At 39.0% G+C, this 26,639-nt stretch overlaps 1 protein-coding gene across 1 annotated transcript; it reads left to right on the top strand.

Annotated features, from left to right (window-relative positions):
* Positions 1 to 934: 934 nt before the first annotated feature.
* Positions 935 to 15,032, top strand: LOC100372453 (metabotropic glutamate receptor 2-like). The gene is made up of 6 exons (XM_002731581.2): positions 935 to 974; positions 8,651 to 8,871; positions 10,522 to 10,800; positions 11,352 to 11,667; positions 12,423 to 12,998; positions 13,631 to 15,032. Exons 1-6 carry the CDS (start codon positions 935 to 937, stop codon positions 14,950 to 14,952), a joined length of 2,754 nt encoding a protein of 917 aa, XP_002731627.2. The 3' UTR covers positions 14,953 to 15,032.
* Positions 15,033 to 26,639: the final 11,607 nt, after the last annotated feature.

Genomic DNA, 26,639 nt, shown 5'->3' with positions numbered 1-26,639 from the left:
GCTATCGGGCTAGTAAGCCGGATACGCCTCGCTGCGTTTACTCGTACTTGAACTAGTCGTTGTGTTCTAGTTTCGATACGTGCCTAGAGACTCACTTATCGTACGCTTCGAAGATGAAATCACGGCTAATTGATGAGCACAATCACCATGTACGACTGTCCTATATACACAGTTTGCTATGCAGTTAATAACGAGCTGTGCACGCAAATGCGTCTATGACGGCGACGATATTCAATAGTTATTTCCCTTTCCCAGACTGTTCGGACTTCTTTAGTTTGTGAAATATATATCTCTAAACTTCTATGTGTTTTTTTTCTAAATCCTAGGGATGGGCGCCATTATTCACTCTGAAGAGTTAAAATTTACGGGAATGAATTTGTTTACTGTCAGCCAGGCCTGAATGCATATTTTTCTTTCTTCTCAGTAATACATGTATATTTACACGGCAAATGTTATGGTGACTCTAGCTTAAACCCCTGCTCACATAATGGTACACTCCTGGCTACGGCACGCACACCATGCGTCAAATATCTAAGAAACATTACAAGTTTTATTTTATTTTGTATTCCATATTTTATCACATGACTTATTGTTTTTCCCGCGTATTTATTTACTAGTGTTTATTGCTGCAGATATATCTACTTTCCAGGCGAGGAAGTTACCCATTTTTTTCAGATAGTTAAATACCGAGATGGCATGTATGGTTTAATTTATAGAGCATGTTATGATAACAGACATAATGGATCGGGTTTTCTCTGCATGTAGTCGTCTTAATGATAAAATTAGAATTCTCATGATATCTCGTACGTGAACTTGGCAGTGTAGACATATGTTTGACACTCAATTAGAATCACATGAAGGAGCGGTTCACACACACCAATTAATCACCTTTGCAAGCTTGTAATTCGAACGAAAACCATCTGGGTTTGAAATGATGGAGGCTAAGTGGTCTTTTAGAGAGGGTACTCATCTTGGTGAGTTTTTGTCAATACTGCCAATACCACTAAGGTTGTATAGGCTACATTTTAGGTCGTAATTAAACAAAACTATACACTACTAATTTATATTTGTTTGCCACCTAAGTATAGTGAGTAAAAAATAACCAGTCGTACGACTAGTATGGGAAACTTAATTGTAGCGTGTGACCTATAAGCCAACCACTCTCTCCTATAAATAGTATACTGTTACGATCTGCAGTATGGTTTATATTCCATCATCTAGTCCACCACCGGTTCACGGTTCATATTGCCCGAGGCTGCATGTCGAGCCTTTTCTTTGACGAATGTTAAGACGGTTTCCGGATTCTATTCAATGTTATTACTATAATACTGTGGTTTACTGGATAACGTTTTCATTCCCTCTAAATAGTATGACGTCATGGAACTCATTCGCATATCTGATATTGCATATTTATGCATTCTTTCCTTTATAAGGCCTTTTCCGTAAGCCGCGCCCTCTGGAGGGATGGAGCGTTCCTATGACGTCAAAATGCCAAGTGTAGAGGCACAAATGAACAGTTCGATTTGGCTTTAAACCATTCTTTGTGTAGAATATGGCAAATCTCAGTATTGTTTATTGATGATCGATTACTGATCACAGCGACATCAACGTTGTTAGTCACTCACACCCATTTACGTCACAAAGGCTTTTCGACGCTAGAGGGCGCGACGGTCAAACGTATTCATCTGTCGTCTTTTGAATGCAAATTTGGAAGTTGATAACAATATCGTAGGAAATACCGTGTGCATGTGAACAATGCATACCGGTGATCATTCGTGTTCATTAATATGAACTCACCTTTGTATGGAAAAAAAATGATAGTTTACACGCCTTTTTCATGAATGAATTTCGATAGCTACTAGTTGAAAGTAGAGGTTGTTGATGAATCATCCACAGTGCCGAACTTTAAGAACGTATTACGCAACAACATACTTTCTAAATATATTCTAAATATATATATATATGGATATCAGTGACGTCCTGAATGGTCACCGGCCCTTCTCCGCCGCCATTTTGAAACTAGGCTGCCTTATTGTGGCCGGGGCAGTACATTATATAACTGTCGCATACGACTTGTTTACCACTTCCGTGTCACTGAGAATGTTCTAGAAACGTACTTTGTCTGGGTAGAATATTCTAGATTTTTAGGAACTGGTTGAATAGGTAATAGAACACTGTAGGAGGCAATAGAAGGTGATGGAACATTCTAGAAATTTGTAGTAAGTTCCAGACTCATTATGTTTGCTGATGTAATGGTCTATTTATAGACAGTGGGGGTATATATAGGGCAGTTGTTCAGCACTGAGTTCAGATCGGAGATCTCGTTGAATTGTGTTGGAGTTTAAGTATCTAGTTATTGGAAGTTTGGAGTTTTAGCGCGTTATTGTACTTAATGTTTGCAGAGTATAATAATACCAATACCAGTTGAAACCTCATCTGCTGGCTCCGTGTTCGTATGTTATCATCGCCGCCAGGGAAGTCTTTATGTAACTGTTGCCATTTTGGTATTTGAACCATCACACCTGTACTATACCAATTACGGTAATATTACGTTGCGTGTGACAATAACAAATAATGCACGACTGGAGCACAGTCCTTACGATATTTAACAACACGAAGCCGTAAATCCGACTGAAATTCAACAGCTGAACGTTTTGACTACATGAACCGAGGTCCCTGTTTTAAAGCGGGGGGAGTCGTCACCTACGCATGCGTCAGATAGCCATAGAGTGTCATTTTTTCAAACAAGCGTCTACCCATGAGCCTTTGCGTTATTAGCGTGTGTTGTTATCATCGCTTGGGTCTCAATTCCCGCACGTGCGCAGGTGACGACCCTCCCGCTTTAAGCAAATTATCTAGAATGTTGTCCATATTTTTTAGCCTGAATTTTAAACAAATTTGGAGAAAATAAATGTTGTTCTTTTTTCAAACATCACTAAAAATGGCGTCGTGAAAATGATCATGCTTGGAAAGTTGTTCATTTGTTACATAGTGACAACTCTCTGAAAAATAAACGTAATCAGTGAAATGGTATCCTGAAAGCCGTCTAAAAAGGGGTAGATATTTTCACGTGCTGGACTCACGCCCCCTTTCGAAGTATCCCAGGTGATTCAGATTAAAATATCACGTGACACTGAAAACCGCGTTATTATGTAACTGAAGAAAGTCACAATGATCACGTACACTTTGCTTATTGCGTTTGTCGAGTAAACAATATTATGACGTCATCTGATGAGAAATCCTAGCTGGCAGTATCTGTCAATTCGCTATATGGATGTCGTCACACACATCGTGCCACCTGCTGTCTAGAACTTGAATAAATCAATATTTTAGGTCGTTGTTCCCCATTTTACAGTTTTGCTTTCTGTCAATTCGCCATATGGATGTCGTTACCCACATCGTGCCACCTGCTGTCTAGAACTTGAATAAATCGATATTTTAGGTCGTTATTCCCCATTTTACAGTTTTGCTTTCTGTCAATTCGCCATATGGATGTCGTTACCCACATCGTGCCACCTGATGTCTAGAACTTGAATAAATCGATATTTTAGGTCGTTGTTCCCCATTTTACAGTTTTGCTTTCTGTCAATTCGCCATATGGATGTCGTTACTCACATCGTGCCACCTGATGTCTAGAACTTGAATAAATCGATATTTTAGGTCGTTGTTCCCCATTTTACAGTTTTGCTTTCTGTCAATTCGCCATATGGATGTCGTCACACACATCGTGCCACCTGCTGTCTAGAACTTGAATAAATCGATATTTTAGGTCGTTGTTCCCCATTTTACAGTTTTGCTTTCTGTCAATTCGCCATATGGATGTCGTTACCCACATCGTGCCACCTGCTGTCTAGAACTTGAATAAATCGATATTTTAGGTCGTTGTTCCCCATTTTACAGTTTTGCTTTCTGTCAATTCGCCATATGGATGTCGTTACCCACATCGTGCCACCTGCTGTCTAGAACTTGAATAAATCGATATTTTAGGTCGTTGTTCCCCATTTTACAGTTTTGCTTTCTGTCAATTCGCCATATGGATGTCGTTACCCACATCGTGCCACCTGCTGTCTAGAACTTGAATAAATCGATATTTGTTCCCTATTTTACTCTTTTGCTTTCAATCATCACGTGCAGGTCGCGCCAAATTAAAATATTGTACTGTGGAGTATGTAATTGCAGATATATGCAGTGCATTGTGGGAAAAATCTTCCAATTGTAACACAATATAGAAATATTATCATACAGGAAACACACTAAATTAAATACAGTGCTAGAAAAATGAATAGTTCGTCGTGGTTTTTGAAACTTCATGGCCGTGTATAGGGAGAATGTAAACTAAAGACACCGCCGAACTCTTCGCTGGAAGCGTTGTAGGCACTTTCTTTGTAGCTCATCAGCGGTCATCTTTGTTGGCACGCAAAGTACTAAAAGATTGCTCGAGACGATAAGTTGCCGATTATTCGACGCACGGCGATCACCGATGTGCCCGTGCCTTGACAAGTGCACTAGGCTGGCATGGATTTTCTAGTGGGGTTACGTTAACTTTGCAGACGCCATCATGATTCAGTCAGCGTTTTGCCGTGTATTCTCGAATGGTCCAATATTGGAAACACATCGGTTAATTGTCCGTGGTAATGTTTTTCCCAACAACTTTCTTTGCAAATGTTTCTAAGATTTACGTATATTTTGCATCATATTTTTATTGTTATCAAATATTTCATAATTTGCTTGATATTTTTTTTTCTATGAACATGGAAATGTGTTTGAAAAAAGCTATATTATGGAAAATAAAGTTAATTGCGGTGATTTGATCAACTAGAATGGTCACTATCTCGCGGTGTGATCACCTAACATGGGTAGATGAAATCAATCGTAGTCACAATATGGGGTACAATTAGCCAGAATATATAACGTTAACAAAAAGGGAACTTTTGCTTTTCATAGAATCAATTAATTAATCATTTTCTGCGACCATCCTCGTAATATGCGGCATGTATATGGTGTTGGCTTTTCAAACGTAAGACATTTTTCATCTATATATTTTCCCGGTATTTCTTGGTATAATATATACATGTATCACCCTTTCCGGTGATGCTAAATGCTGAAAACCCTTTTTCAAAATAAAGATAGCATCCTCGTTCGCGTCAAATAGTACGGCTATCATACAATGGAACCGTATTCGTGGGGTCATGTGATCTGTCGTTGAAGGGCAAGTTAAATCAGTTCCTTTAGCATGTCAATCGCGAAAAGTTTCATAAAAAACTTCCTTTCCGCTGATGCTAAATGCTGAAACCTTTTTTTTTTCAAAATAGAGATAGAATCCTCGTTCGCGTCAAATTCCCTTCCACAGTACGGCTATCACACAATGGCAACGTATTCGTGGGTTCATGTGATCTGTCATTGAAGGGCAAGGTAAATCAATCCCTGTAGCATGTCAATCGCGAAACATCGCGTAAATAACAACGTTTAAGCACCGTATTGAGGGTTCCCTTGTGATTAGTACGACTCTTGGGTCTCGGACTACACTTCCTGTACAACATTATCCACTCACTCACAACACAATCACTATATGCAAATTTATGCACACATCGATCTCCTTCGATGGCGCCAAGGTACACAACTGAATAATTGGATTGTCGTCTGCTTCACTATTTGCGGGACTAATATGCAAATCAGTCGCATTTATTTTGGCACAAACCAATATTATAGGAGGGGTGATGGTTTTGTTCAACTTTCATGAAACTCGTGAAACGTTTCGCAATTGTCAGTTGGTCGAAATAACGATCGGATCACAAAAAAATCACAGAAAATTCCTTTTTTAGTTTTCACGTTATTTTAGCTGATTTAGCTAAAATAAATCTATTATTTCGTTAATCTAAGATGTAGATATTTTACAGTAGAGTTCTTTCCTCTAAAAATGAAGACCTGTGACGCTATTGTCTGGCGTCCAGGATAATAGTTGGGCCATGGGAACCAGTCAGAAGCAATCCTCAAAGTAATTCACGTCTACATCAAAGCGCGATTAGCAGCCGAAGAGATAAAACCCGAATAAGATCACTGAGCACAATATTGTTAGCGTTCAAAACTGCTAGAGTTATTAGTTTCTGTTTATATTAATTTCGAACATGGATACTATTAAATTTGGTCTGGAGCTATTTCTCCGACATTTCATTAATCAAACTTGGTATGATGACACGCACATTGAGTTGAAAGGTGGCAGGCTGGCGGCCATTTTCTTGTTTTGCTGTGTCTCTATCTGTTTCTCTGACATGCAATGAGCAACTACTGTATGTTCAAATTTGGTACACAGATTCTCACGGTATTACACAGGCACTTATTTTAGTATTGTGAATTTGTCGCAGCCATTTTGTAATAATTATATAAATTGTGAAATCCTAAAACTTTAACGTGCCGGAAACTACACCAGGTTGTCAAAGATGACCCGGCCAATTTTACCAATCAAACTTGGTATGCTTGTAATACATATTAGAAGAAAGGTGCCGGTTGTGATTATTTCGAGATCCGATTCAAGATGGCGGACTGGCGGTCATTTTTTCGTCACTATATATTTCTCTGGAGCAACGTCGTTGTATCAAACCTTAACTATTAAAGGGCGGAGGTCGTCGCGCAACGCATGCGCGTGAAATGGGTCTCATATGAACAAAGATTGCGACTTTGACTGTTGCGCAGACCAAAGAATGCAAACTTAGACGTTACCACGTGTAATTTGGTAATTTCTTTGGTGATTGGAAGGTATCGAAGAAGTCACCGGCGGTAATTAGCGCACGTCGCGTCCAGGTCAAAACTCGTACTCGCAAATTGTACTAGAAGAGCACATTAGATTGTGGGAAAATTAATGGTTATCAACACATTTTTCGCACATGCGCGGCGCAACGACCACCGCCTTTTAAGTTTTATCCCAGTGACTTGATATGCATTTAAAATGTCAAGGCACTTGAATTATTTACGAGGACTGAAGTATAAAGTTCATTATCGCACCATCAACAACTACAATCCTGTAGGCCTAATGAGCCATAACATATACTGTACATTTGATGTATCAGAAGTGTAGTCTCAATTTGATTCGCTCGACGAAAGCATTTGTGACACAAAGGTGCAAACGTCAGAAAATGCTTTTAGGCCAATGACGTACCACTCTGTCAATATGATAACAGTGTGCCCCCCTATCTCTTCCGAAACAACCAAAATATGAAAATGGATACCCTTACACAGAATTTTGCAAAAACCAATGTACGCCCCGACGGACTAGATTCCGAAACAGTGATTTCTCAAAAACAAGAGACTTGTTTGTTTTTATATTGCTTTATATTGATTGCTGCATGTTGTGTGACGATTATCCTATTGTGCGCCGTATTTTTCCCCCCGCCAAATTTTGCCTGTATTTTTCCATTTTTGGGTGGAGGGATTTTTTTGTACCAAATGGACATACTTTCTATTTGAAAAATGATATGAAAAATAGAGTGAATGGTGACAATAGCTGACTTTGACGCGTAAAGAAGAAATTCGTTCGAATAGTATTCGTTCGGCGTAATGTGAAAAATACTCACACGCATGCGCAGTGATTGTTATAGTGGGCACAAGTCAATCAACGCATTGCGCAATCGAGAATTGTCATTTTTGAGTTTTTTGGTACTCGAACAACGTATTTTAGGTCAAGGTATATCACACTCCAATGTATTCATCATCATGCACAACATTACTACCGTAACTGTAAAGTACTCGGAGAGCGCAGACCAGCTTTATTGCCCCTATATTATTAGATTCATTGATCTTGAAAATATACACTCAGCATTTGGAATTGTATCATTTTCACTTCATTTTTTGTTTCCATGGCAACTAGATTAACATTTAATTGATCGGCCATTGCAGAGAGGGCAGCCTCTCCCGAAAAAATATTATGAAAAATCTTTCATAATTGTTTGTTATAAATACGAAACATTCCATTCGATTAATCCATATCATATGTTTGTCATATTTGAAAAAAAAAAACATTCCCAAATTGTTGTTACCATGGCAACTGTGTCCAAAATCGATTGTTCCCCATGTCCATATCACCCCGTTCTGATAATTTTATTCAAGTTGGAATTCATCCACAATCTTTCGAGTTAGAAATGAGAAAAAAACATTCCCAAAATTGGTGTTTCTATGGAAAGATACCCATATCTTTACCAACATTTATTGGATTTGTGCTTGTATCAAGGATAACCCCTCCTTGCTTATAATTGTATAAGAATACATTTATAACTTCTCGTGTTATTCTGTCAACAAACAAACAAACTGCTGATTCAGAAACGAAACTACTGAAAACATAACCCCTTTGGCAATTACGTGTTTTCATAATCGAAAATGGTGACATTTATGCTTTAATAACGGATTAAGTTGATAATCAAAGATTATTTACAGCGACAGGTGTTGATTGTAGACCTCCAAGTTCCAGATCGCACTGTGGCTCGCAAAACGGTACCATTGAAAAACTACGATCCTCCTTGGGTTAACCATATTTTTGATTAAGTACATTTGATCGCACGATTGCTGGCATGAACATCTAAATTCGTAATATTCATTAATATTCCCCTCTATTGAAACTTACTAGAATTTTTAAATTATTATTTATTGTTGGATATTTCAGACGCTGCTGGTGCGAAATGGAATAGTTCCACAGATACACAAAGTCAAAATGGCGGCAACAGATCTAGACCTTTTCGGACCAATACAAACGACACGCTGCCCAAGCGATTTGTGGCGTCGATAGCGGGTGACGTCATCATCGGAGGGTTGTTCCCGATTCACTCCAGTTCACTTGGTTACCTGTGCAATCCAATGACAAGAGATCAAGCCATTCATATCAAGGTAAGAAATGTCACGTAGTAGTTTTCGATTCTAAATTCTATCCTCGTTCGTTGCAAATAAAATAAAAGGCTATGAGCTGTATGTTTTGACCTTATTGATTGTAAATTGTTATTGTGCAGTTATATTTAAATAAAACCGATCTAATATATCATTCTTGTAAAAAAAAACACAGAAAGATCCGTCGTTTCACACTGGCAACATAATATGTGTAGGTCCCAAATTAAGCTGATTCAAGAAGCTGTAAATACAATCCCCTTCTTTGTTGGTTCTTCATTTGTCCTGTGGTAAAATAACGTACTGCAATAATTGCAATTATAAAAAAAAAACGTTAAATGTCGTCAGGTTAAGTTGTAGCGTATGTCTATTTAATCAAATTATTAATTTCAAAAGTATGGCGAAATGTCGCGTGTCCCCTCGCACACCGACAACTTACGGCATGTTCACGTCCTGGAATCATTACCGAAACTTGAGTGAGTTCGGATCCTGGCGAGGCTGGGACAGGGGAACAAGGTCACACGTCTCCTCTCTTCACCACGAGAGTCATTGTAAAAAATCGACGTCGAGCGATACAAGGTAAAATGTTTGCATTTTATTAGTGCATGATTAACAGTTATGAGAGTTACATTTTACATTTGAGCCACAGGGCGGCAATTGTATGACGAGTTCAATGCAAATTTCACTTATTTTCTTGTATTGATATCACATACAATTGACGTATGTCACCTCAATCATCGTGAAAATACTCACGCACGTGGCAGAACATTGAGATGTTCTCCATCATTAATACAATTCAACCAAATAACATGTCATATATACTGCGGTTGCTAGGTAACGACGAGGAATGATGTTGATCTTTTGATCTTGCACTACTCGTGTTGTTTCTCCGCTTCGATTAGCATCGCCTGTTGAGAGTGAATGTTTATGCAAATCGCTCAGTGACATGAATTGTGGTTGCTATGATTACGGTTTTTAGCATTGATTCATTTTTTTTATACATTTTGGGGTTGGCACCAAACAAACACATCTCATCCGAACTCTGCGTTCATCTCGGGTGATTATTTATTGTTATCTTGACAGATAAACATGATCATTTTAGTAAATTAGTCGACACATCAAAGATACGTACCGATCAATCATATACATTACATGCAAAGTGCCTAAATGCTTCGGTATTTTACGTGTTGATGATAACGTTTGGATTCTGTGTGTTTGAACCCTAATTACGTAGGAATATGCGATGAGTTGAGCTGTAATGGTGTTTGACCATCTAGGAAATTATTCAAATTCGTTCAATAAACTCTGAGTCAAGTAGATTGTGCACAAGTGAATGACATACGTGGCGATTTTAGACTACGATTCTCGGGAATAACTAAATATCTGGGGTCGCATTTGCTGAGAAATCGTGAAAATAATTACAAATTGTGAGTGATTTCAGTTTATTCCTCAATGGAAATACCATTGCGATCATTATTTATAATATAGGACACACACTTCATGTGTCATGACACCAACAGGAAATAATATTTTTCTTTCGCGATTCCATTTCAGCCGTGTATTTCAAATTTCAATTTAGTGGGCTAAGCACACCCGCATTGCCCTTATTGCAATTCGATAACGACGTAATTGTCAAAATATATGCTTGTCTTTCAGGAGATTGAAGCCATGCTGTTCACAATTGATAAAATAAACGAAGATACTAGCCTTCTCCCAGGGGTAACGTTGGGAGCGCACGTCTTAGACACCTGTGGTAGTTCGGCCTATGCTCTGTCACAGGCGTTTGATTTTATCATGGGCGCACTTGGTCAGGATTACGGTATTGAACACGTGGGCGACGTACGAGCTGTGCCAGTGGCAGGTGTAGTGGGCGCACTTCGCAGTGACGTCAGCATTGACTTGGCCAATTCTCTACAATTGTTCCACATACCCCAGGTATAGTACCTTACACTTAGAGCCTTTCATATAGGTCGCGCCCTCAAGCGAGAAGGTTCTGCTAGCGTCAAAGTACGTAAATGGATGGAAGCCAAGTGATTCAAAACTGTGTCCAGTCGCTTTGTCATTCAACATTTAAAATATAGAAAATCTGTCTACAATATTATTGTTTTATTGTCGAGCGACAACATGTTAAAAACAATATTGATCCTATGGTTCTCCTTTCACTTAGTTACGTCACCAGAAGGCTTGGTCGCTAGAGGGCGCGACGTGACGTACAAATTCTCATCCGTTATAACGAATAGAATGCCGATTTTTAATTCAAAAAGTAAATGTATATTTTGAAAACTGATTTTTTACTTATGTACATTGTATATTAATGCACATTTATATACCAAAGATTTAGCTTCCATATTTCACAATTTTAAATGCATATTCCAGCTACATCACAGAGCGTTCTACGTTGCCATGACGCGCATCACTCTATTGAACGATTGAATGAACCTATTATAAAGTTTACGCTCGGCCTTATTACTTATTACTATTACTAGGTAAGCTATGCATCCACATCCCCCGAACTGAGTGACGGACATCGGTTTCGTTATTTCGCGAGAACTGTGCCAACCGACACTTACCACGTACGAGGGATAATGCAACTAGTGAGGTCTCTAAACTGGACTTATTTATCGGTGGTATACGAAGACACCAGTTACGGCGAGTCGTCTTACACCACAATGGCAGAGCTGGCGGAAGAATATGGTGTGTGCATCGCCGCTACTGTAAAAATTCCTCTACCACTCGAGTTGATAGAGGACGGTGATTACGATGAAGTTGTGGCGAAACTGTTGGCGAGGACGCATGCGCGGAGTAAGTGTCATTGACTATTATTGCTAATTTGACATTGACTAATTGCAACACATAACTGTTGCATATTTTGTAAACCACTATTGCAAATCAGACCTTGCACATTGGCTAGGACTGAGCAGCTTTAGTCAGGGAGTTAAGGGGGAGAAAAACGTATTCTATTCGAATTACATTGTATTGAACAAGTTGCCCTATAAAGGATTCGAAACCACAACATCAACCACAGGAGCTTTAGCCTCTAACGACTGAGCTATTGCATTTCCGATGGAGTATTAAGGGGGGTATTAGAAAGGTCATGTCAATATCAAGTGATATTATTCAAGCGTACAATAAATCTTTTGTATTTATGTCAATTAACATGTACGTGACGTGAGTGTGGGCGTGAGTGGCGGCCGGATTAACGTGTGTTTGGTTTGGAGCACGGCGGAGGGCGCGATCCACGACCTTGTTAGGCTAACCGAATTGGTCAATTATTTAATTTTATCGTTATTTCGAGATTTTTTCAAATATATATTTATTGTTTGGCCGTTCTTGTGTATGATGTGGTTCCCGGAATTAAATAATATCTTTATTACACAACTAAATCATCAGAGGACTTAGTAAGGTAAAGAGAATAACAAGACAAAAATGAGAATGACTAGAAGGACGTTTTTTTTTTGTTAATTTAACGGAATCCGGGAGATATATATAAGCCATGGGCTTTTGATTCAACCAATTAATACACCAATAAATACAATTTTCTGCTTATTTTTCGACAGTTGTTGTTGTGTATGCTTGGCATCACTATGTTCGCGGGATATTCGAGGCTGTCATCCGTGCAGGCATGCAAGACCGCTTCGTGTGGGTGGGACAGGAACCATGGCCCACCACCGAATGTCAACAGAACAACGAAGACACGCCGCAGCCTTCATCGCCATTGAATGCCGAGTTTGCTCGAATCGCCGAGGGCTCCCTCTCGCTACATGCCCGTGTCTTACCGATTGCTGGATTTAGAGAGTATCTCAGTGAGCTGAAGCCCGAGACAAATGCACGAAACCCAGCATTCGCGGAAGCATGGGAACATTTATTTGCGTGCAAATTAAATAACTTTCCGAGTTACTGGAAAAGTGGTTTTACAACGTATTGTACAGGTAAAGAAAACTTCACAACCATTCTTAATACATACCCAACACTAGTAATGGTCTCAGACGTAGTTGACGCCGTTCTGCTCTTTGCGCATGCTCTAAATAACATGCACCGTGATCTGTGCAAAGGAATTCCAGGGCTATGTCCACAAATGAACCCGGTTAACAGAAAGGATCTCATGCGATACATTGAAATGACGTCATTTGAAGGTAAGCTTGTAATGGTACTATTTTGTTATATATGATTAGCGCCAATACAACCATAATCTTTGTGGAGAAGAAATGTAATAACCCGGTTTTTTTTAATAACGAAGCGTTTGTGAAACGTCATTGGATGTAAATGACGTCACAGGTAGCGACTACAAAGTAGGTTTTCTATTTGAACGCCGCTCTTGTAATAAATAAATACACACTGATTAAATGGTAAGGATTACTTAGAGCCCCCTAATCCTAACTTTGCCCCTTCCTATTCGAATCGTATATGCTCATTCTCAGACATGTATAGTTCTGGAGGGGTATTACTACATTGGGGCTAGGTGTTAGGGTTATGGATAAGGTTAGGGATGATAGACCCTCTTTCCAAATAAACAACACATGACAGCCAGATATCTGTTTCTTTCGTCTAAATACAAATGCTATAGACCATGTGACATGATTGTTTTCAGTTGCTGCAGCAATTTTCACATGTTTACATAAATTAAATCAACTTGATAGAAATTGCAGCTCGTGGCCGTTTATGACAAATGTCTGGCACATTAATGCAACATGCATATATTTTTCTGCGTATCTTGTAATAATTATGACAAACTGATCTATGTTCTGAATCATTTCTTGTATACTAGATTGGTCGGGACATCTTATTCAATTGGATGAACACGGCGATGCCCTAATCCCGTACCAAATATGGCATACACGACAACAACCGTCAGGGGAGTATGAATGGATAGAGGTTGGATTGTACGATTTCCTTCATGACAACTTTACCCTGGATTACAGTGCACTGCAGTACAGACTGGACCGTCCAACATATCCTATCTCTACGTGCAACCCACAGTGCGAAGCCGGGGAGATGAAGCTGTTGTTGGAAGAAGAAATCTGTTGCTGGACATGTAAATTGTGTAGCGATTTCGAGTATCTCTACAATGACTATGAGTGTCTGGAATGCCCCTTAGGAGAGGCACCAGACACTTTTCATCAGACTTGTAAACCGATCCCCGAAGAATACATTCAATATTATAACAAGTTCTCCATTATATGTATGACTTTCGCTTCAGTAGGTTTGCTAGCAACCGTGTTCACATGTGCTGTGTTTATCGCCAATAACAACACCCCGGTAGTCAAAGCGTCTAGCAGAGAGCTGTCTTATATCCTTCTTGGAGGCATACTCGCGTCTTACGCCATCACCTTTGTGTTGCTGGCCAAACCGTCGGAACCACGATGTGCGTTATCGAGGGGAGGAATAAGCCTGTGTTTCACGCTGTGTTACTCCGCACTCCTAGTAAAAACAAATCGCATGTCGAGATTGTTTCAACTGGAGATCGGCGAAGAGCCTAAATTCTTAACAGTATTTTGGCAGGTTGTCTTCACGCTTCTTCTTTTCTCGGTGGAAATAGTTGTTATGGTTGTCATGTTTCAGTTCTACCCGCCAACCGTGACACATCACTATGCCATACGAGGCAAGAATCTGCTGATCTGCGCAGGTGATAAAGATGCTACCTATCTTATAGACAGTGCTTACCCGGCGTTATTGATGCTTCTATGTACTGTCTATGCGTTCAAGACTAGAAAAGTTCCGGAAGGCTTCAATGAGGCCAAGTTCATAGCTTTTACTATGTACAGTATATTTGTTGTTTGGCTAGCATTTGTGCCCATATACTTCACAAGTGGAGAGGAGATGGAAGTCAGGACAGCTTCTATTAGCATTGCAAGCTCGCTTTGTGCAAGTGTTATTCTAGGTTGTCTTTTTCTACCGAAGGTTCACATCATTCTCTGCCGACCACAGAAAAACTGCCGAGGTACTGTTGGAAAAACATTTAAAATGTCAGCCAAATCATCGAATGGTTCTGTACTGACCTCTCCCCACAACTGTCCACCCGATGACATTGCATTTGAGCGGCGTGAAATAATTGGGACACCGGTTGAAGGTGACCAAACTGTGGACTAGTTTTTGTATATCTGGTAGGTTTCTATACGTGATTGAGTAGACAAGTACCAGATAAACATGTACATGTAGACTGGCACCGGTCGGGCGATTAATTTGTTTTTTCAGTTTAAATAAAATAAAAAAATCGCGAAATCACCCGACTGGTTTATTCTGCAGAAAATTCATTGCTATTAAATATTCATGAAAGCACGTATACAACAAAGTGGGCGCAGAAATACGTGCATAATGAGGTCAACATGGTAAAGGTCACACTGCAGACCCAACATGGCGGCACGTTGAAATTCGAGATTGTCGTAGTTGTCGTAAATAGACTTAAAAAGTAACTCATACTAGTCGTAGAATTAAAAAAAAATCGGCTGGTACAATCAGCCGACGTATTCTCGGTTAGAGGTCAGTTGAAGAGAAGTTGTGATTGGCTTAGATGATTGTCAATTGAAACACTCATTAACATAATTACCCGTTGAAAAATCGACCATGAGGGCCATGTAGAATAAACCAGTCGGGGTGATTTTGCAGTTACAGGGGATTTCGCGCTAACACCTTCATTTCGCGATTTTTTTTATTTTATTTAAACTACAAAAACAAATTAATCGCCCGACTGTGCCAGTCTAATGTACATGTATCAAATATATAATCATTCCTCTGTCGGCAAGCGCGGATTTGACAAGATGGATTTTTCTTGCACTTAAAGGGTGGCAGTCGTCACACTGCGCATGTACGACAGTTGTGTTGATAAACATCGATTTTCTCATAATCCAACGCGCTCTTCTATAGGAATTCACAAGTGTGACCTGGGCCCGACTTGCACTAATTACCGCTGGTGACTCTTTCGATACCTTCGAATTACCTAAAAAATATCTAATTAGAGCTTGGTAACGTCTGAGTTTGTACTTGATCTGCACAACAATCAAAGTCGCCATCTTAGTTTATATGAGACCCATATATCTCACGCACGTTGAAATTCGAGATTGTCGTAGTTGTCGTAAATAGACTTAAAAAGTAACTCATACTAGTCGTAGAATTAAAAAAAAAATCGGCTGGTACAATCAGCCGACGTATTCTCGGTTAGAGGTCAGTTGAAGAGAAGTTGTGATTGGCTTAGATGATTGTCAATTGAAACACTCATTAACATAATTACCCGTTGAAAAATCGACTGGTTCCTGCAGTGTCGGTAGAGGGCCATGCAGAATAAACCAGTCGGGGTGATTTTGCAGTTACAGGGGATTTCGCGCTAACACCTTCATTTCGCGATTTTTTTTAATTTTATTTAAACTACAAAAACAAATTAATCGCCCGACTGTGCCAGTCTAATGTACATGTATCAAATATATAATCATTTCTCTGGCGGCAAGCGCGGATTTGACAAGATGGATTTTTCTCGCACTTAAAGGGCGGCAGTCGTCACACTGCGCATGTACGATAGTTGTGTTGATAAACATTGATTTTCTCATAATCCAACGCGCTCTTCTATAGGAAATCACAAGTGTGACCTGGGCCCGACTTGCACTAATTACCGCTGGTGACTCTTTCGATACCTTCGAATTACCTAAAAAATATCTAATTAGAGCTTGGTAACGTCTGAGTTTGTACTTGATCTGCACAACAATCAAAGTCGCCATCTTAGTTTATATGAGACCCATATATCTCACGCATGCGTGGCGCGACGACTACCGCCCTTTAACGGATATTAATGATGCAGTTGACGCTTGATTACAGAAAACATAGAGGGCGCCCAACATGGCAGTATCGTAATTATAAAATGTATATACTAATCTATTTGGCAATGTTTGTCAAGTTAAACGTTTTTTGAACTCAAATTACATTAAAATAACTTATTGTAAGAGAATTTGTCCTCACAAAATAACTTGTCATTTTACCACTTGCATCAAGAGAATTTAAATATTTAACATATTTTTTTATCTTTTTTCAAGTTCACATTCACAGTGTCTACCGTCTCTTTATTGAACATATCGTTTTGTGTAATCAGAGAAAATGTTAAAATTTTTCATTGTAGATTTCTTACCTTGATTGGCATATTTTATGGACACAACCATCAAATATAATTACAATTGTTTCTATAGACATTAGAAATGTAATACTAAATCATAACATACGAACTGATTAACTACTTTATTACTCTTATGTGTTGTTGTAATTTGGGAGAGACGGGAAGCCGAATATATAATTAATAAATATTTATTGAAACACGTATAATTCACTGCTTGAAAATAACGTGATTAAGTGGACTTAACAAGTACCTGATCTAATAATATCCGCATAGATTATAATCCATGCCTCTGAACACGGCGTTGCAGTTTGCATTATATCAAGATTCCACTAATATACCACTAAGTCATGCGTGATATAATACTGGATTTACAATTACATAACAGCAAGGAGATTTTATTTTATTTTTCTCTTGTGTTACTGGTTTCATCCCAATGTTGTCAATATATTAAAGACATCCAACAGTGTTCCAAATTATAATGTTTGCACATGCATTTTCAGCGATGTTGACTGACTGGCGGATATTTAGTTATAACACGTTAATAACGATGCTTTAGTCCCCGTAATGGCGTCGGACGGAACTAAAACACGTATATCCACATTCATAATTTTAAATTCCACTCAGAGGTATTTTAGAAAGCTTTTAGAAGTGGATTACTGGCAATGAACAGCGCGATTATTATGCTGACAGTTACCGCCCGTCACATAATGTTGTTTGTTTGCAAAACAATTCGAAATAAATGTCGCTTCACAACGATTCATTTATGCAGACATGCACCGTCCATGTCACATATTCAGCGCAAGTCGTATATTGTACTTTGTTCAAAAAACAAAACAAACAATAAGTAAATGGGGAATGAAATCAAATTAGGCAGCCTGCCATACTAAGAACAGTTTTTCACATGGAATCAATTATCAAACTATGTACTCATACACATCCTCCCCGATTTCACGTTAATGGCGTTCACGCACAGCTACTTAGCACGAGCTAAGAGGTCAAATATCTTGGAACGTGCTAGGAAATATAGCCCGTTTTTAAGACCTGGGCCAGATACTTAGCACGGGCACCGTGAGGGACGATGGCACGGGCTAATGAAGTGTGTGTGAATGCTTAGCTCAGGCTAATGAAGTGTGTGTGAACGCTGAATCGTTATTGTATTCATTGTACGTTTGGAAGATTTACTATTATATTCATAACTATTCATTTCAGAATGCCATTTCCAACATGACAATCAACGCGAGCACATATAGTGATATTGTTCTCTTGTAGATAATGTAATATCTGTGGGCGTTCCTTATGCCCCTGCTAACCACTGTGTCCCCCATGCGTGTGATTAGCTAAATATTATACCGTACTTCGTGTAGCGTGTAAACTACTAATGTTACCGCCAGTTACAATTGCAACCCTGTAACCATATGCACCATCTTCTTTTCCGGCATAACTATAGCCCATCACAGCATGGAAGGTACTAACATTAGTACCTTCCATGATCACAGTAAGAGGTCCACAAAAAACTCAGGGTAAACAACTGGACGCCGTTGTACGGCAAATAAGAAGTGCATTCTTGAAATTACAGTTTTCAAAACAATCCCATTGTACCATTGTACAAAGTATCCTTGTACACCATCACCAGTGGGGGATTTGACTATGCAATTTTCTTCCAATTATTGCTTCCCGTGGTCACCAGGGCATATAATTAGTACTACCATCAGTGGTGACGCTATTTAAGAAGTCAATTTTGTGAATTGTAGTTCACCTGTACGAAAATAATGTAGCTTAGCAACAATGTTCCGTGGATTCGATTCAGGCAAGTACATTTAATGCTCGGATCAAACAGGATGTGCACAACACCTTGACGATGGAAACACGGTTACTAAATACTAACTAAACTTAAGCCAGAGGGTACTGTTTTCGACCAGCCTGGTCATTTAATGGACCTCACTCAGCATTGCAATGTTCTATCTAAGGTGTGTATACTCAAATACCTAGTCTATAGTATGCTACTTTTCATTGACATATACACAACACAGTAAGTAACATTAAATAATAAAATTATTGCTGAATCAATTATGGCATCTTTTAAGAAAGGTAGTTGTCTGAGAATACAATTTTGGCAAAAACGAAAAACATTAAAGGGCGGCAGTCGTCGCGCCGCGTTCTGTTCGATATGGGACTTATAGTGACGTATACAACGCGTGTAAAATACATTGTTTATTTACATGAAATTCGAACACGCGCTGTGCGACGACCAGCGCGCTTTAAACATTTCTTATTTTCTATCATATACTGTGTATGTGTTTAATTGTGTTTTCATAGCTGAAATTTCATCGGACGACGTCGACGTCCAACTGTAAAGCGTGCTAAATTATTTATGTCAGTCGTAAGACATGGATGGGTGGATTCAACTTTATGGCGTCATACATACAAGTCTGAGTTTCGATTAAAAGTGCGACTGTCTGAATTTTACTTTTTTAAATTCCCCGGCGTATGGACCATACACATTTTTACTACTTTCATGCAATGAACAATAATAATCTTTAATTACCCATGGTACAGTTTGTTTCTATAGACATTAGAAATATAATACTAAATCATAACATACGAACTGATTAACTACTTTATTACTCTTGTGTGTTGTTGTAATTTGGGAGAGACGGGAAACCGAATATATAATTAATAAATATTTATTGAAACACGTATAATTCACTGCTTGAATAAACCCTTATCATTGGTATTAAAGTAACTAATTTGATAATGTCTGCATATGTTATAATCCATGCATCGTGTTGGACTGGTCCTCTTGTCAATAGCAATCTCTCCTGAACATTCCAGGAAAATATCTTCGTACATTTTTAGTTATTCTGCTCACATACCTAGGTAGACAAACAGATAGACCAAGAGACAAAGAACAAATCAAACGCCGGCAAAACATAACTTCCTTGAAAAGAATGACCAAATTGGTATTGTTATTGGGTGGGTCACAATGGCGTGTCCGCGGCACTGTAAAATATATTCCAATACTTAGTCTAACGGATTTACTAGTTTCTTTTACTTTTGATTAAAAGTATCATGGAATTGAATACATTTGTTCTCATATATATATAGGAAATGCATGTTATTCTAAAATGTTACACTAGCAATTCTTGCCCCCATTGGTCACCAGGTATTTAATTATGACTACCATTAGTGATGAGGCCATTCATGAAGTCTGTTTCGTGGATTGTACTTCTCCTGCAATGTTCCTACGCAGGAGTGTTTGGAATTCTGGTAAGTACGTTTGGAGAATGTTCTAAATGAATCAAACAGGAATTACACAGCCTATTGGCACTTGCACATGTGTTGATCTGATTTTACATCAACATCCCTGCTGACGATATGATATGGCATTGGCAAAAATAAGAACATATGCATTCAAAACCACCAAGTGAAAAAATATATAAAACGGGGGTGGCCATGTTTTGTTTGATACCCCGCGTAAAAAAAACAAAAAAACTTCTTAATTCTTAATTCTATTTGATCTGAAAAAGACGCTGTTTCCTTCCACAAAGTATAATATAATAAACTGAATCTTTATGGCTACATCTAAGCTCACCGGAACTACGTATTTTGCGACTTGAATTCTGACAATATCGACGTACACAGTTTGCATTCAACACTTCACAGCTAGTTTTGTTCAGCAAGTCCGGGTCGCGGTTTACATTAAAAATGTGATTTCACACAAAACATTCTCCAATCTAGGATACATGTAAAAAACTGATCTAAAACTGATCAGAAATAATGATTAGAGTCTGCATTGTGGACTTTACACCAGCAGTTTGGCTGTCTATAGTTCTGTGTATAACAGTCAAGAGAACGGTATTACCGACGGAATTACAATTTAAACATAATTTGATAATAACACAAATTCAATAATAAAAGTATCTTACTTCTTAGCAAAACCATTCTGAAAACGACTGAACCAGATTTTGCAAGTTAAATTACATCTTCAGACACGGAATTTGAACTGGTTTTCATAACAACTAACGGTAAACAAAAATGGCGGTACTGCTATTTTTAGAATGTGTCTAAGCTAACTCACGAGGGCGCACTTATATCTGTCCGACTAACTCAACCGGACTGCCACACGTACTATATTCGGATCTATCACAAATAAATAGCATACACGTAGAGTGCGGTGGTTGTTATACCCGACATGCATTTAGTTCCAAAACCAGATCTATGTCGATAACATTGAACATTATTTTGTTGCAGTAGATATTGTGTGTTTTAGCAACTGACAATAATTTGCCGGGCTACCATGTGAATGCTACAATTTACCAGTTACAGCTTCTGATTGAGGTAGAGTGGGCAGGGTTCCCAATTTGCCTGTTCCACGGGTAGCAGCTGGACAGTCCAAGGGTTCGTTAGACTGAGGATTCTGGGATGGCTTAGATTATAATAAATTGATGAACGTAAACCAACTCAATCTAGTCCCCAATTCCCTAGAAACCAACAAGTTTGCGAGGCACCCTCTCGAAATGGGCAAAAGGTCCGTTATGAACATTTTCAGGAATCAATGAGATCGTATTTTTTCTGTATTGATATAACATGTGATAGATCCAATTTAACATGATTTTGAATTAGTATATATTAATAAGAGGTGTGTTTCAAGTGTTGAGTTTTATTTCAAAATGGGTTCAACTGGGGTTTGGGGTGGGTCTGCAAGTAGGAAGCAGGTAATTTTGGCTTCACGTGATTAAGTGACATAAATTTAAAACATTCCAATTTTTTGTTCTGCACAAACAAATCTGTATTATTGCAATAACGCCAAGCCCATTCTGCCTGCCTGCTTACACTTCATGTTTAGGTTGGTTGTGGCATTTCTCGTTATTTGTGTGCAAAGTGATAGTAAACGAAACATTATATATATATATTGCGCGTCTAACAGTCATAGAACACAAAGGTTCTAGTACGTTTATAAAGTTAGTCATTTATAGTAGAAACTAATGCTTTGGCATGTAGGAAAAGATCGTACTTTTCTAACGCAAGTCATGTATATTTTTATCTAATTAACTGAACATTTTATTCGGAGTCGGGCGTGAAACGTCTTATTAAAGTGATTAAAGTAACCAAGTGACTTACGCATAACTTTGTTAACCGACAGGGTCTTATAGTTCGAACATATTCTAATATGCAAATGAGTTCTATGCAAAGCTGCTTTGTGCAGTGATGATAAGTAACGCGCATCGAACTGTGCATCGTCCGCCTGCACGGTGTTGCTCCGTTCGGACATTCCTCCCTCTACAACACCGTGCGGTAATTCTATTCATAACCGTGTATGTCACGTGGTTGCGCGATAGAAAGTTTACCGACCAATAGAAAGCTTTGTTACAATGACTACCAGTAAGCCCTTGAAGCTTTGCGTACCCGATGTCTTTGGCTTCATTTCTGCCAATATATGTTGCAGTGACATCATGGGCTTTGAAATATAACACCTAGTCTTCTATAATACTCAGCAGTGACGACAACACTATTACCACGCTCGATGGTCGAAAGACCGGTAAACCATAATAACATAAGGATTTACTATTTTCAGTGCGACAAAAAACGAACACATCAGACTCGGCACTAAGTATAGTTTGAATAGCTTTGGTCTGAATATCTGTGAGTTGCATGATGTATGGACGTCGTCGCTGTATTGCCTCGACATCCAAGCCAAAAAAGCTTCCACTGTGCGCAGCGACATTCATTCTCAGGTCAGGCATTTTCACCGCCTGGCAGAAAACGGTATTTTTGGGACGGTTGTTGACACCCCCTGAACAGTGTAACAAGATTATCCCTACATATGCAACATATTTAAATTTGGTTGTTTAGGATTTCTTCAAATTTATGTTTGTGCTGTTTCCTCGATTTTAGCTATTTTCACCGGCTCGCACAGAGCCCATAGAAATACACGGTAGAGTGGTGCGCGTCTCGTGACTTTGCTCCGCCTTGAAGATTTTGAGAGCTTTCCAAGCGCGTTGTAGAAAGGAGCAATATGATTGGCTGTTGGTAAACTGATTCTAAACTGTGAGGGCATTGTCACATACACATAGTTCTAATGAAATACTTCAAGGTGATAGTGGAGTGCTTCGCCGGAACATTCACCTTGAAAATTCAAGATGCGAACTGTGCGGAGTTCGGTGTCATGGCGTACCAAGCCACTTGCCATTCGCAAAGGACGCCGAGAACCAGCGAACTGTGCGCGCTGTTGCATGCTGTGGAACGCCGATCGAGACGGTCACGGTGAAAATTCGAGAAAACAACACAAACTTAACTTTGAAGTCATCCTGAACAACCAAATGTATATATGTTACACACGCAGGGTTAATCTTGTTACACTGTTCAGGGGAGTCACAACAACCATACCAAAGTACCGTTTTGTGCTAGTTTTTGGCCTTTGTATTCACCGCGATGGCTGCCAGGCCCGAGGATATATAGAACGACCACAAGCGTAAACGATGACGTCAGGTAGCCAAGGGAAATAAAAGCGAAGAACGCGAATGTGCGTTTAAAATAACTATGAGTTTAAAATTATTTCTCAGTACTTATTCACTGTTATAATGCTGTACCATTACTTTCACCATCCTACTACAGCCAGATCTGAAGGCCTTTGCCGCACAGTACTTATCACTTATTTATACACGTAAAGCGCAAAGACCTCTGGGAAGGAGATTGCGTTGTGTCGTCACAGGAGGCGCTGTTCCAGCACAGACGATGAGAACGCCGACCTCCAGCGTCAACGCGGGATTGTGATGAACTATTAAATGCTAGACCCATTACTACTCATAATAATGAGAAAGTTGGACATAAATAGCACGACAATGTTTATTGGTTCATTATGTAAAATCATTGAGCTATTGTCCCATGGCACCATAAAACAGCAATTTATTTGTGTGTTACAGTGACATATTTTGAGAAACTTGTACTAACATTTTTTTTCAAAAATCGCTATTATTAGAACAGTTGCAATTGCAAAAAGTACCTGATAATTAACAATATTTTTTTTCAGCCTATGCCACTACCCTACAATTTGAGGAATCGTATATCTCGCCATAGGAACCTATGGTAAAAGCACTATAATACTGCCAAAATTGCCACTATATCCACTAAAATACAATTTTCTTGGAAATTATTATGGTGACCCCCAACTTTTTAGGTCAATATTCTTATATTGCCCGGAAGTAGAATTTATTAAAATGGATAACTTCCAGGTAAGTTGAGTTCAAGAGTAGGCTTCTACCCTAAGAGCGCCATCTGTAGTGAATAATTCTGTTTTAAAATAGTATTGTCGTTGAGGGCGTTGTTTGAGGTCAACTGGGCTCTCACTCAGTCATTGTTCCATTGATTTCATGAAACAGATTACAGAACAAGCTAACGTCTGAAATTAACCGTGGTCTCAATGCTAGGTAAGTGATAGATGTCTAAGATCAGAGTATACTTGTCAGACATGTTTTTCACAAGTCAATGAGTTGCCCGGGAAGGCCACTCACAGTCGCGTGTATCCCGGGTGACGCTTTGTTATTTTTAGGTCAATTTGACCACAGTCCCTCTAGAGAGGGATAGAGGGACTGTGATTTGACTATCGATTGTAACGCTGATACTATAATATTTCATCGATAGTGAAATTGACATATAAATAACTTAACGCCAAACTGTGATAAACGCGACTCTGAGACACTCGAGTCGAGTACACAGTCACGTGTATGCCGAGTTGAAGAGTAAAGTTAGACCGTGCAGCTAAAAAATCCTTTTTAGCTCCATGGTTAGACAATGGGGGGGGGGGGGGGGGTAAGGATTTCTTGACGTTCCGGCCCTGGTACCAGTAATTAAAGACGTTACGGCCTTGGGTTGGATACTACGACCCTAAAACAGGTTGGTCGTTTACGGCCTTGATATAAAAGTAAATTCAATATGAGTTCTAGCCCTGCGTACAGTGCTGTGTGTACGGGACGCGTTCGGTTGATAGATGTCCCCACCACAGCCCTGCGTACCTCCATAGACAAAGTCCGGGAGGGAGCGCACCGTAATTGGTGCACAAGTTAAAAATAAGTAGTTTTCCAGCCGAAATCGGTTGAAATGACGAGAGTTATCCGTAACAACCATTACAAAGTTATCTGAATCTGAAATGTCTTTAAAATGCGACTAGTAAAGACGGACAAAATGTAAACGCGTAGGTACTGGAGAAATTATCCACCAAGCGCCGCCATTTTTAATTTCATTCACGCAAGAGAATGTGTTTGTTTTTAGGTCAAAGTAGCCGATTTCATCCACAATTGGACTCCGAACTGGGAGTTCTGGATATATCTGGTGATCGATCACCATTTTTGGTACCTGGGCATGCTATTTCATTAAAAAAATTATATTTTTCAAAGTCCCGTACTTTGTCTATGGAGGTACACAGGGCTGTGGTGGGGACATCTATCAACTGAACGCGTCCCGTACACACAGCACTGTACGCAGGGCTATATGAGTTCATATCTAATGGTAATGTATTAAATGTACAACGAATGTGTTGATTTATTATTCACAACTTATTTTTTGTCTTTTGTATGACATTTTTCAGATTTCATGGACAGAATGCAGCAAATTAACACCAAGTGTTAAATCATGAAAAGTGTCCTGCAATAGACATAACAAGTAGCAACGAATTCGTATTCTAAACATGTTTCTTGTAAAATACTTGACTCAACTATTACTGTATAATCTGTATTAGAAACCACAGCTTCTATTAAAATGCTACAATGCAATAGAGGGGATGCGGTCTCTATTAGAGCATTTACACATTTGAGAAATGATGAATTTTTGGTTCTCAATTATTCCAAAAGAATGGGTGCGACTTCTATTAGGAATGCGGCTTCTGATACAGATTTTACGGTACTGCTAAAACAGAAAATATGCCACTCTGAAGACCCTCAAATTTAGTTCAAATTCAAGGAAAATCATGTTCCTTGCATGGTTGTAGAAACAATTTGGTAATGCACATTACCCATGAGTCTTTGCAGGTTTCCTTCAACCATTGGCTGATTTACTGCATGTACATGTAAAAGATACTGTCTATAGATGGTGTGCACCAAGTACACACACTGCTTATAAATCAATAACTGTCATCAAGATAAGTACACCTCAGCATAGTTACTAACCGTGACCTCAGCAAATGTCATCATGCTATTGAAAACAACATTAAATTCTCAATATTTCATTTAATGACAATATTCAAGGCCATCCCTTGTGTGTTAATACACATACTAACATCTGTGAAAAATCACTGTGTTTCTATCATACAGTTAAAAATGGATGACATACTAGTACGACTTTGGGTGTTATTGCATGAAGGCCAACACTTCAAAATGGCTCCCCCCCCCCCATGTCCAGTATCACTCACTGGAACCAATCAAAACCTCTATAGTCCTCATGATTGAGAATTTCTGGAAACTTGACTTGTCAATATTGCCAATGTCTGTTATGAATTAAATTTTCTAAACTTTATTTTGTAGGTTAACAACAACTCTTGCCATTGTATTGTTAAGGAAGACTTTAACTTCAAGAACAGCCAGCCATTTAACCATAACAGAAAGAATGTTAAAGCATGGAACTATAAACCCCAGGAAGAACAACCACTTCGTTTCCTTTGAACTATAATAGTTGCCGCGATGTCGAA

This window comes from Saccoglossus kowalevskii, chromosome 18 (genome assembly GCF_978046115.1).
Source record: "Saccoglossus kowalevskii chromosome 18, keSacKowa6.1, whole genome shotgun sequence".
Taxonomy (NCBI): Eukaryota; Metazoa; Hemichordata; class Enteropneusta; family Harrimaniidae; genus Saccoglossus; species Saccoglossus kowalevskii.
This window is presented reverse-complemented; position numbering and strand designations above follow the sequence as displayed.

Bases quoted from the DNA above. Each gene is read 5' to 3' on its own strand.
- LOC100372453 (XM_002731581.2), top strand. From the start codon at position 935: ATGGAGGCTAAGTGGTCTTTTAGAGAGGGTACTCATCTTG. The intron at 8,872-10,521 runs GTAAGAAATGTC...CTTGTCTTTCAG, and splicing joins ATCAAGCCATTCATATCAAG to GAGATTGAAGCCATGCTGTT. The intron at 12,999-13,630 runs GTAAGCTTGTAA...CTTGTATACTAG, and splicing joins TGAAATGACGTCATTTGAAG to ATTGGTCGGGACATCTTATT.